This window comes from Gallinula chloropus, assembly GCF_964237585.1.
Source record: "Gallinula chloropus genome assembly, chromosome: 18".
In the NCBI taxonomy this organism is placed as follows: Eukaryota; Metazoa; Chordata; class Aves; order Gruiformes; family Rallidae; genus Gallinula; species Gallinula chloropus.
In genome coordinates this window covers 6539941-6550959 of record NC_140103.1, presented here as the reverse complement: position 1 = coordinate 6550959, position 11019 = coordinate 6539941, and the positions used below count along the sequence as shown (strand labels likewise).

The 11019-nt window shown below is 53.7% G+C and overlaps 2 protein-coding genes across 2 annotated transcripts; one reads left to right on the top strand and one right to left on the bottom strand.

Annotated features, from left to right (window-relative positions):
* Positions 1 to 83: 83 nt before the first annotated feature.
* On the bottom strand, positions 84 to 4325 carry BBLN (bublin coiled coil protein). The gene is made up of 2 exons (XM_084272345.1): positions 4207 to 4325; positions 84 to 1266 (listed from the first exon to the last, which is right to left on the bottom strand). The coding sequence occupies exons 1-2, from the start codon at positions 4292 to 4294 to the stop codon at positions 1091 to 1093; spliced, it is 264 nt and encodes an 87-aa protein (XP_084128471.1). The 5' UTR covers positions 4295 to 4325; the 3' UTR covers positions 84 to 1090.
* Positions 4326 to 5505: 1180 nt separating this feature from the next.
* On the top strand, positions 5506 to 10814 carry PTGES2 (prostaglandin E synthase 2). The gene is made up of 7 exons (XM_084272621.1): positions 5506 to 5724; positions 6684 to 6878; positions 7561 to 7616; positions 8205 to 8357; positions 8910 to 9110; positions 9246 to 9363; positions 10046 to 10814. Exons 1-7 carry the CDS (start codon positions 5512 to 5514, stop codon positions 10166 to 10168), a joined length of 1059 nt encoding a protein of 352 aa, XP_084128747.1. The 5' UTR covers positions 5506 to 5511; the 3' UTR covers positions 10169 to 10814.
* Positions 10815 to 11019: the final 205 nt, after the last annotated feature.

Here is an 11019-nt window from a genome sequence, read left to right as displayed (position 1 = left end):
GCTGAACCCAAAAGAAGACAGCAATGTGATTTCCACAGGTGACGTAGTTCATGAAGTAGATGGATGCTGACATGTTTCTCACTAAGAATTCTTTGTAGTTCCTCTCCTGTTTCCTTTCCAGGCTGAGGAAAAGTTGTGTGCCCAATTCTGCTCCTCAGAACAGTTTCCTTTCAGAGATGCACACTCTTGGACCAGCATTATGCCCTGAGCTAGGCAAGAATGAGCATCTCGGTCCTTTGCTAATACTGCCCGGCCTGATACAGTCTGTTCTCAGAGTGGTGACTCTCAGGAACAAATTTTGTTTCAAACTGATTTTAATAAAACAGATTTCTTATAAATAACTTCTTTAACTTTCCAAAACACTCCTTTTAACTTTACAGAAGTTGAACAGAAAGACTTGCTTTGCAGTTCTGGCTCCCACCCCCCTGGCAAGCAGGCCCCTATCACTTTGCTCTGTGTAGTTAATGCTGTGGTGGGGGCTAACCAGGCTCTGCCTCTCTCTAAAGCCTGAGTCCTTAACAGCAGCTTAAGGAGTTTAGGCAGCTTCCAGTTATAAGTCACAAACATCACCCTGGTAGTTTGTCTGTTTGGAAGGGGACGGAAGTGTCCAGTGATCTGGGGCTGTCTGCCCATATTTCTTGCACAAGTCTGTGTGACTGGTGGGGAAGCTGAAGTTCCAAGGCAGAGTCATATTTAGGGCTGAGCCTGGCATCAGGACAGCTCCTGCCTGCTGTGCTTTCTGAGGGAAGAGGCTACAGCCCTAACACTCCTTGCTTGGATTTAACAGTCTAAAAGAGCAGAGGTCAGTTTTCCTCTCCATGAAGGGGGCCTGCTTGCAACCAACCTGCGTGGATGCTTCCTACAACCAGCTTTAACAAGTGTCAGTGAGGGGGGGGAACAAAAAGAACCAGTTCTCCCGCATCGGCCTGTGTGCTGCTGGACCTAATGCCCAGCTAAAGAAAACCAGGATGGGGAGGTGAAGGGCAGGACACAACCATGGGAAGGAACAAGTAACAGGCAGGAGGTACCTCTGCTATTCAAGCTTTACATTAGATTGGTCACCCATCACTGTCCCCTTAGCAGTGCTGTGCTAGGCAGGAGGCTGTGATCCCTGCACGTCAGTGTTCTGCTGCTGGAACTCCAGCCGGGTCTGGCGGTTGGACTCCAGCAGTTCTTTCAAGGAGGCTTGTAGATAATCGTTCTTCTCCTCCAGGTGATCCAAGTAGGAGTTGATCTGGTCCAGCATTGAGTTTATTGCTGCATATTCTAAAAAGAAGGGAAACAAGAGACTGAACAAACCAACTACATTGTCACTGCAGTTGGTGGGGACAGCCAGAGCTCCTGCAAGACCTGCCCACAGCACCTCGGCTGTGCCATACCCACCACTGCCTGTGTGAAGTAAAACACAACCAAGTCCTGTGTGTGCTGATCAAACGAGACCAAGGGGAAGCTGGAGGACTCATAACAAGGCCCCAGGCAAGGTACCTGCAGGCAGTCCCAACCCATGCTGTGCCTATCTGACAGCCTTTGATCTCCCAGGTAAACACCTGACCGCAGGCTGAGTGCTAGCCTGCAGCGCTCCGCATCGCAGCCGTACCCAGTAAACCCCAAGGACAAGTCAGCCTTGTTAGCTGCCTTGGGGATCATCTTTCCTGGGGAGGGTGCAGGCAGTCTGGCAGCGTGCTGAAGCATTTACCACACTCTGTGCATTACTTGTGTAAGGCTCCCAGGCTGGGACGTGCTTCACGAGGGCCTGGCTGGGGTCAGGCTGCCAAAACAGCGCAGCAGGAGCAGAGATGAGCCAGGAGGTGCTGGTAGCGGCACTGTTATTCCCAAAGGGAGGTACTGAGTCCCATCAAGTTCCAGTGAAGGGTTTTCATGCACTGTTAAGACTTTGTGTACCTCAGGTTAAAAGCAAACTCACTTGGGATGATCCTGACAGCTGGTTCCCTAGGTAGCTTCTTACTCACAGGGTTTGAGGTGTGGAAGTGTTAGCTCAGTCCGATGGCTTTTCATGGTGATGCCTGTCAGTACTGTGAATTGGATAGAGATGGCTGTGCTGCTGAGATGGAAGGTTTGCTTTTGGACTGTGCCAAGCAATATTCACAGAGACCTAAAGAATAACAGGCTGAAAAAACAGATGAGAGAAATCTTTGGTGATAGGTTACGCAGGAGCCCTGAGGTGGGTTACAGGAGACCCCAGGCTGAGCCAGTCCCGTGTCCCTTTCTGAAGCTGCACAGGCTGAGGGAGTGCAGAGAGGCAGGCGTGGAGCTCAGACCCGTGGGCTGACGTTTGTGAGGACTGTCAGATACAGGACAGGGAAACGGGCCTGCGTGGGTGGGATGAGCCCCCATCTCACAGCCTGGGACTGGCTCCTCTCCACTCAGCTTCTGCGAGCAGCTGGAGGAGCATCAGAGCCAAGCATGACACAGGCAGTGCCTGGCTGGAGTGCTGCTCTGAGCTAAGGAGAACAGAGAAAGCGAGGAGGAGGAGGAGGAGGAGGAGGGTTGAGCTGTGCTGAAATCCCCCAGCCTCACAAGCCTGGCTTTGCCCCTCTCAGCTGCCCCCGTGACACGTCTGCAGGCAGAGTGCCAGAGCCCCCGCACACCCAGCACAGGCGCTGCCGTTACTGGCAGCTTTAAAAGAACTGAGAACATTTAAATCTTGCAGTCCTGAGCATTACTAAGAGCTGCCCTCCTTTTCTGAGGCTATTTTTGAGCCATTCACAGCAGTGCTGCAGCCTTTAATCCTGTGGACAATTACACATGTTGCGCTGAAACTCGTCTATTTGGCCTTGCATGTAGATGTGGAGGTGGCATTACAAGCAAGAGCGCTGCTGATGTCCTTGCATTTAAAAATCGATCCCACAAACACATTCCTTCCAAAAAGGTGGCCGTTAGCAGCATTGTGCAAGCCCTGTTTCAAGGTATGTGATACCTGAGTGAGAGCTCTGTACTTCAGCCTCGTATTTGACACGCCACATTCTAATTAAACAGTGAGCAGATCCCACGCAGATACTGTAACTGCTTCTGACAAGTGATGTTTATGTGCCAGCTTGGCAAGAAGGCTGTAATCACTGCAGGAGCCTGGCTTGGGGAAGTGGAAAGATGAGATAAGCTGTAAAAACATTTTACTTGAATGTCAGTTGCAAGCTTGGTGTGTTTTTGTGGAAAGCCTAACGACATCCCCTAATGAAAATGCTGACCAGGAGCGTGGCAACCACATTGTTTATTCCTCTGCAATCCTGCAAGAACAGCTGCCAGAAATAAGGTTTCCTATTTGAGATTAAGGAAGTGATCCTCCAGTTCAGCTCCACGTGACCAGGAAATAGCTACAGACCTTTATGACCAGCTACTGTGCACAAAGCCCCACCTAAGTACGAGCAGAGCAGCGTAATGCAGAGGCTTGGTGTAGGTCAGGCTCAGTGACTGTCACATCCACCATGTTTCTTCGCTCTTCAGAAAGTGGGAAACACGAATCACTGAGGTGATGCAGTGCAGAGAACAGTCCTGGGGATCCTCCTATCACTGACTGTGGATCACGGTGAGATTCTCCTGCGTGGGCCAGAGCTGGTAACTGGTCTTTGGGGGAACCACACAGCCCAACTCCTCACTGCTTCCCAGAGCAGGGAAGCGAAACCCTTACTCTCTGAAAGCTTCAGAACCTGAACAGCCTCTTGCCCCTTGGTCTCCGCACCCCGTACGCCAGCAGAAGCACAGACCGGTTGTTGCACAAGAGACAACTGAACAACACAGCCCCCCGAGGCAGCACGGGGCTCAGCACCCATCGCGGGGCAGCCACCGTCCCCACTGCCCCGCAGCCCCTCACCTCCCACCCCCGCACTGCGGGCGCAGCCTTGACTTGACATGGGGCACCGCTGCCAGCAGGAAGCCCTGGGAACATGTGGGACCCCCTGGGAACACCTGGGAACCCTTGTGACACCTGGGAATGCCTGGGAACCCCTGGGGATGCCTTGTGATGCCTAGGAACATCTGGGAACACATGGGAACGCCTGGGAATGCCTGGGAACCCCTGGGAATGCCTTGTGATGCCTAGGAACATCTGGGAACCCCTGGGCGCCCCAGGAACACCTGGGCACACCTGGGAAGCCCTGGGCCCACCGGGACTGCCCAGCCCACCAAGGCCACCGGTTCGGGGCCGCCGGGCCGGGCAGGCGGCACCGCCCCGGGCCGCCCCCAACGCACCTTCCTCCACGAAGCCGTCCCCGTCCCGGTCGTCGTCGCCGTCGCTGCCGCCCGCCGGCACGTGCGGCTCCCCGTTGGGCCCCGACATGCCGCCGCCCCGCGCAACGCCGAGACGGCGCCTCGGGGCCGCCCGCACGGCGCGCCGGGATAACCTGCGGGGCAGCCAGCCAATGGGAAAGCTCGGCGCCGCCGTACGTCACGCAGGCCGGCGGTGGGGTAAAGCTTGTGGTTAGCGCGCGGGGCGCGGGGTCGGCGAGGTGCGGGAGGGAGGGTGGAGCAGCGGGGCTGCGCGCACAGGCTCACCCTCCTCCTTCCCCCCGGGGTGTTTTCCCCTAGCGAAGCTGTTTCCTAGTCCCGCGATGACTTTCCGAGGCTTCCCCATCCCCAGGGCTGCCCCGCAGCGGTGGCACAAGCAGAGGCATTTGGGCACGAAGCGAGGCTGTCCCAAGGGGCCGCCACCGGCACCCAGCCCTGCTTTCCCCGGACAGCTTATGGGCTAGTGAATGGCCCTGCCCGGGAGGAGACCCCTGGGCTGTCCCGCGGGTGCTGAGGCTGCGTCTTGGGGCAAAGCCGCCTCCTCCCTCGCTGCCGAACTCCAGGATGCAGCTGCCTCACCGGTCCTGCTTTGTCCCAAGCGGCTTGAACCACCCTGGGGTCACCTTCAGCGCTCCTCTCCCCTGAAGGAACGAGCGCAGTTCGCTTTGCCCTTCCTCGTCTTTGGCCCCGTGTCGGTCGTCGCCTCAGCCTTACCGCTGCTCTGCGCGGTTCTCACCCCCGGGAGAGTTGGCCCTGGGCTGGAAATAGTTTCCAATTAGAGGATTAATTCAAGCAGCGCTCCCGGGGAAAACCCGGATTGAGGGCTCTGAGGTGAAGTGGGTATTGGGGGCAAAGGAGAAGAGTGTCCTCGTTTAACACAGCAGCCGGCTGCCCTCCTCCTCGTTCGGTTCGTGATCTGCACAAGCAGGGGAACCGAACGTCAGTGTAATTAGCGGGCATAACCGCGCTGTGTGATGAGAACGGTAGCGGCTCAGCGCGGAGGTTTGTGCTCGCACTGCGGGGACGCGCTGCTCAGAAGCCACAGCCCGGCCCGGGCAGCCTGTAATTCCACAGAACAAATGGTTTTATTGCCCCGCTGCGCGTCGGTGCAGCGATCCCACACTTGCCGGCTCTAATCGCTGCCCTACCGTGCCCGCCCTGCGGCGCCTGTGCCGCCATTGCGGGCCGGGGCGGGGAAGGGAAGGGAAGGGGGGAGCGGCTTAGCAGCTCCGCCCCGGCCGCCCGCCCCCGCCGCGCCGTGCCGGGAAGATGGCGGCCGCCGGTAGGGCCTGGCGGGCGGTCGCGTTGATGCCGCCCTGGAGGCTGCGGGCCCCGTGCCGAGCTTACGGTGCCACGGCAGGAGGAGCAGTTGGAGGGGGCGGCGGGGGCCGCTTACTGCTGGGCGCTGCCTTCGCGCTGGGCGGCGGCGCCGGCCTCTACCTGGCGGCGCAGCAGCGCCTGCGGGAGTATTCGGCCGCTGAGGTAACGCGCCGCCGGGCCCCGCTCCCCCCGCCCGCGGGCTGCGCTCTTCTCCCCTTCCCCGCCGCTCCCCGCGGCTCTCGCCGCCTCCGTCACGGGGAATTCCCCGGGCGCCCACCCTTCCCTCACCGGCGCGGCCCGGGCGCGGCGGCGGCCCCCTGGAGACAGAGCGGCAGGGGGGGGTGCGGAGCCGTTTCACCCCGTCTCTGCCGACCGAGCGGCCGCGTCTGCTCCGGTTGCGCCCGTGTAACGGAGGCCCCGGCCTGCCGGCAGCGAGACCTTCCCGGGGACGCGCTATCCCGGCGCCGGCGGCGGGTTGTGTAACGCGGCGATCCCCAGCGAGGAGCGGGGCGGGGGCGTTTGCCGCGTAATGTGCGGCCGGTGCCTGGCGCGGCCCGTCACGGCCCCCGAAGCGCGGCGGGGTCGGGGAGCGTCCCCCGCCCGAAGCCCCGCTGCCCGTGCCGTCGCACCGCGTCCCCCGGCCCCGTCTCGGCTGTGTGCGGGTTGGTGGGCCCCCCCGGCACGCTGAACTGAAGCGGGCAGCTGCCTGAAATCCACAGCCAGCTCCTCCTGCGCACCCCGCCCCGCCGCATCCACAGGGGCTGTGGCGGGAGGGGTTTCACGGGCTGCTTTGGCGTTGATTTCCGAAGGGATGGGTTGGGTGTTTCTCTGGGTTCAGGGTAGTGTGTAGGGGGTAAGCTGCCTGCCTTTAAAACCTTTCCCTCTTTGCCTGTGAGTTGGCGTTTCCAGCAGAGGGAAGCAGGTGGTTAGTCCCAAGGGAAGGTGAACTTTTGTGATGTCACCTGGAGAAAGGCTGTTTGCCAAGATGTTTTGATGATCAGATGCTGAAACTCAGTGTCAATGGCTGCTACTTCATAACAAAAAAAGGAGGGGGGAAGGAGGGAAGGTGATATTTGTGGTTTTAGTGGAAAATGGAAGTTTCTCATCTCTCCCTTCTCCAGCTGCCTGCGGGGAACCTGCAGCTCACTCTCTACCAGTATAAAACGTGCCCTTTCTGCAGTAAAGTCCGAGCTTTCCTTGATTATCATGGACTACCCTATGAAATCGTGGAAGTGAACCCAATAATGAGGAAAGAGATCAAATTCTCTACCTACAGAAAGGTGCCTATCCTGCTAGCTAATGCTGGAAGCCCTCTGGTAAGTCTTACTGCGTTGAAAGCTTGATTTCCCCACAAGAAGTGGTTTGGAGGCTTTCCCCCTGCCATGTCTCTTTGGTTCATCACATGCAGTGTAACATTTAGATCATCCTTTATTCTCTCAACAGTGTGCCTTGTTTCCTACTTCAGGGCTTCCTGGGCCTTGTTACAGTGTTTGGTTGGTGTTTCTTACAAGGCATGTTGTTTGTCATTCTGTAAGATGGTGATTATCTGCCTTTGCTCAGCCCTTCTGCAGGAGTATCACTTGTACCAGCAGTAACAGGAGCTGCTTATATCTTGTGGGGAAAGAGTGAGATCTCGGGAATACTGAAGATTGAAGTTGTTCAAGTTGGCTTTTTTCTTTTTTTTTGTTAGTGTTGGTTTCTGTCTTTGCTACCAAGAGACTAAAGCCAAAACCAGCACTGTGCATGTGCCTGGCCCTCATGTCCTCTGTTGTCAAAATGAAAGACAAATTTGGAGTGATACTCTTGAAATGATCACAGAAGAGCTGAGAAAGTGGGGCTGTCTGTGGATGTGCAGGGACTCACAGGGGAATGCATGGGGGGGAAAAAGGACCGCAGTATGAACTGGGAGCCTCAGCATGCAGGGGGAAAGGTTTGGAAGAATTTAATTTTCAATTTCATCACCGTCTCTTAAAAGTTTGGTTTGATTCTGTTTTGCAGCAATTGAATGACTCTTCAGTGATCATCAGTGCAATAAAGACCTATCTTGTTTCCAAGTAAGAAAACAGGGTGATTGGAAAAGAGTTGAATGTGAAAGGCCCTAATGAACTGGAGACTTATCAGACTCTTTCAAAATATCTTGCTGACCTTGATCTCTGAGGCTCTAGGTGTTTAGTCCAGCAGCCCTGACCTGTGATGGTGCCTATATATGTTGTGATGTATGGGCAGTAAAGCAAAGCTACTACTTTAACCAGTGAGATTCTCTTTGCACAAAACCTATATAAACAGGACTAGTCTTAGTCCTGGGACTAAGCTTACATCTAGCCAGTTAGAACATCTAGAATGAGATGGAATTGCTGTGCCCATGGCCTGTCCTCTAGGTCTGTGCTGCAAAGAGCTGGAGAATGGGAGGTAGCTTTATGCCTGCAAAAATCTCTGTTCTGACACACTTAAAGGTATGTACACTAAGAATAGTTACTTATAAGTAGCTGTTCCAGTCTCTTCAATTCTTATTTCAAATAGAAGTTGGAACTTTGTGCACTTAATTTTTAGAATAAAATGTTTTCAAGTGTCTGTGTCTGCCCTTTGCTCTTGCTCATTCTTGTAGCAGCCAGATGAGGTGCTAACAGTGTTTCTGTCCACAGGAGGAACAGCTTAGAAGAAATTGTGTCCTTTTATCCTCCTATGAAAACTGTGACCGAGCAGGGCAAGGAGGTATTTGAGTATGGGAATAAATACTGGCTGATGCTGGATGAGAAGGAGACCAAGCGAGTCTATCCTGTCAAAGAAGTGCGAGTGTAAGTGTGCTTAAGTTTCTGGGCTCCCTGAGTAGGGTCACAGCCTCCTCCAGCTGTGCTCAGGGATGGTGTAGATATAACGTTCTGCTGGTGCTGGTAAAACCTGTCAGACCCCTTTTAGTGTTTAAAACTTCAGTAGTTAGACTGCATTTGCTGTCCTTGTTGCTTAATTTGAAACAATGCTGCTGGATGGCCTAGTTGCCACCATCACGGTGGTGCTAGTCTGCAGCTGACTCCAGTTTCCTGCTTGGCCTTTCCTTTGTCACAGCAGAATGTTATGGAGTGCTCGTTTCCATTTCTGCTTTAGTCCTCATGTTGGGAGGAGAAGCTAGTGCTCTGTCTTAGTCTTAATTTTAGTTTGAGGTTGGAGGATCCTTGCCAAAGATAATGATCCTGAGTGCATTTCAGAGAGGTCACCAGAGCGCAAGGCGGGCAGGAGTTTTTGGCACATACGTCCTTGTTGGAACTTCTGGCTAATGCCACTTTCTGTCTGCCTCCTGTAGCCCTGCACCTCATTCACCAAAACCCATAATCTATCTTGAATGCTTGCAGGGAAGAAATGAAGTGGAGGAAATGGGCAGACGACTGGCTTGTCCACCTCATCTCCCCCAATGTTTACCGTACGCCCAGAGAAGCTTTGGCATCTTTTGATTACATTGTCCGTGAGGGGAAGTTTGGCACCGTGGAAGGTTTCTTTGCCAAGTACATGGGGGCTGTTGCCATGTTCTTCATTAGCAAGAGGCTGAAGAAAAGGTTGGTACCACCACGCCTACAAAAGGAATAGGTCCTTAACTTCCTTAGCTGTGAACCCCAGATGTCAGAGAGATGATAGAACGTTAGAGGAGGGAGCAAACCATTGCCTTCTGATCAGTTCTTTTCTTTGTCCAGACATCACCTTCAAGATAATGTCCGAGAAGACTTGTATGAAGCAGTTAACGAGTGGGTGAAGGCTGTTGGCAAACACCGACTGTTCATGGGTGGAAACCAGCCGAACCTTGCTGACTTGGTAAGGGGTTAATTCCTTGTATCTGTTATTAGGAATATTTAAATCACCCAGTTGTTCATTGTGAAATGATTAATGCAAATATAGGCAGAGGAGGTGAGTTACATGACATACATTGTCCATGTCCTTTGTGCAATAATACAATTCCCACGTGAAGGGGACATAGAAAGATGTGTTCCACAGGGTGGTATTTGTGGTTTTCCTCCAGAGAAATGTTACCCAAGATGGAACCAGCAGTTTGCATCTGCCAGTGGATGTTACTGATCAGGTGGAAGCATGATAAAGAGAGGTTACAGGGCAGGACACTGCCCTGGCTTGTGAATGAAGCTGTCAGGGTTTGCTTTGCAGGCAGCAGTGCAGAGTGGAGCAGGACTCATGCCCTGCACCAGCAGGTCTCCTTGCAGTGCAAGTGAAGCATTTCACACCAGGGCTTGATGCAGAGATGGGACTAACTTTTTCCCTGTGACTGCATGTAGACCCCGATCTTTCCTCACGGTTTTATCATGGAAAAAACTGCACATTCTTGACTGCCATTCTGCTGATCAGTCTTCCTTGCTAATCAGTGGTGGAGCAGATGGCAGGACAGGGGAAGAGCCTTTGGCTATTGAGACACTCATTGGTACCCTAAGCCATTCTACACCACAGACTTTCTCACTGTTGTTCTAATCTTTATCCTCTGGCACAGGCTGTGTACGGGGTCCTCCGAGTCATGGAAGGGCTGGAAGCCTTTGATGATATGATGCTTCACACCAAGATCCAGCCTTGGTACCAGCGCATGGAAGAAGTCATTCAAAAAGTTGCAGTCTGATGCCAGCTGTGGCTGCCTTCCTGAAGTACTTGCATGGTTAGAAAAACTTCGGAAGGAATAGCATTTATTTTTTAAAGAGATGAAGGGACTGGTCACACCTAATGGACTGAGATGGCAGCAGAGACTGTCCCGGTTGAAGCACCAAGTGTCGGTGAGCAGAAGGGATCCAGCTGGGGCATGTTTGAACATGGGGATGGGCAAAAGGAGGGGATCTTGGCCGCTGCTGGGAAGGAGACTCTTTGGACTGGAGAATGCAGTAAATAGGCTGCTCTGAGGTGAGAGCCATTCTCAGAGCAGGTTACTGTAGAAACAAGCTGCTCTTGGCTACTAAGTATTGCAGCCACATCGGATAGGGTAGGTCTGAGCAGCTTTTGCTTCAGGCTGTCTTCCACTCCTCATCCACGTCATCTGTTTTCCTGACTGAGACACTGGATGCTAGTTTTTAAAGTGACGGTTTTTCAATAGAATCCTGCAAGCCCAGTGCTGAGGGAACCGGAGGAATCCACGGCACTGGGGAAGCGCCCTTCCTGCAGCAGAACCGCTGCTGCACTCCGCAGATTGTATGCTTTTGTTCTTCCATGTGAACGGTTCTTTCAGTACTTGGTTCTGTACGGTCTGCAAGGATAAAGGCTTGTTTCTTCCCGTGCCCTTTGTGAGGTCTGTGAGTTCTTGCCTGTTAAGCCTGGGAATCGTGCCCTACACAGAAAGTCACTTACTGCTGAGCAGTTATTTGAAAGGTTTATCTTGCATGAGATCCCTCTGGAATATCCACTGAAAATCAGTTTGTCCTTGTTTTGGGAAGAGAAGGATTAAGCGTGTTCTGCATGCCCCAGGGATCTCTGGATGTGTCT

Coding starts and splice junctions, on each gene's coding strand:
- BBLN (XM_084272345.1), bottom strand. CDS start 4,294: ATGTCGGGGCCCAACGGGGAGCCGCACGTGCCGGCGGGCGGCAGCGAC. Junction 1,267..4,206: donor GGACGGCTTCGTGGAGGAAG/GTGCGTTGGGGG, acceptor CCTTCTTTTTAG/AATATGCAGCAATAAACTCA.
- PTGES2 (XM_084272621.1), top strand. CDS start 5,512: ATGGCGGCCGCCGGTAGGGCCTGGCGGGCGGTCGCGTTGATGCCGCCC. Junction 9,111..9,245: donor AGCAAGAGGCTGAAGAAAAG/GTTGGTACCACC, acceptor TTCTTTGTCCAG/ACATCACCTTCAAGATAATG. Junction 9,364..10,045: donor AGCCGAACCTTGCTGACTTG/GTAAGGGGTTAA, acceptor CCTCTGGCACAG/GCTGTGTACGGGGTCCTCCG.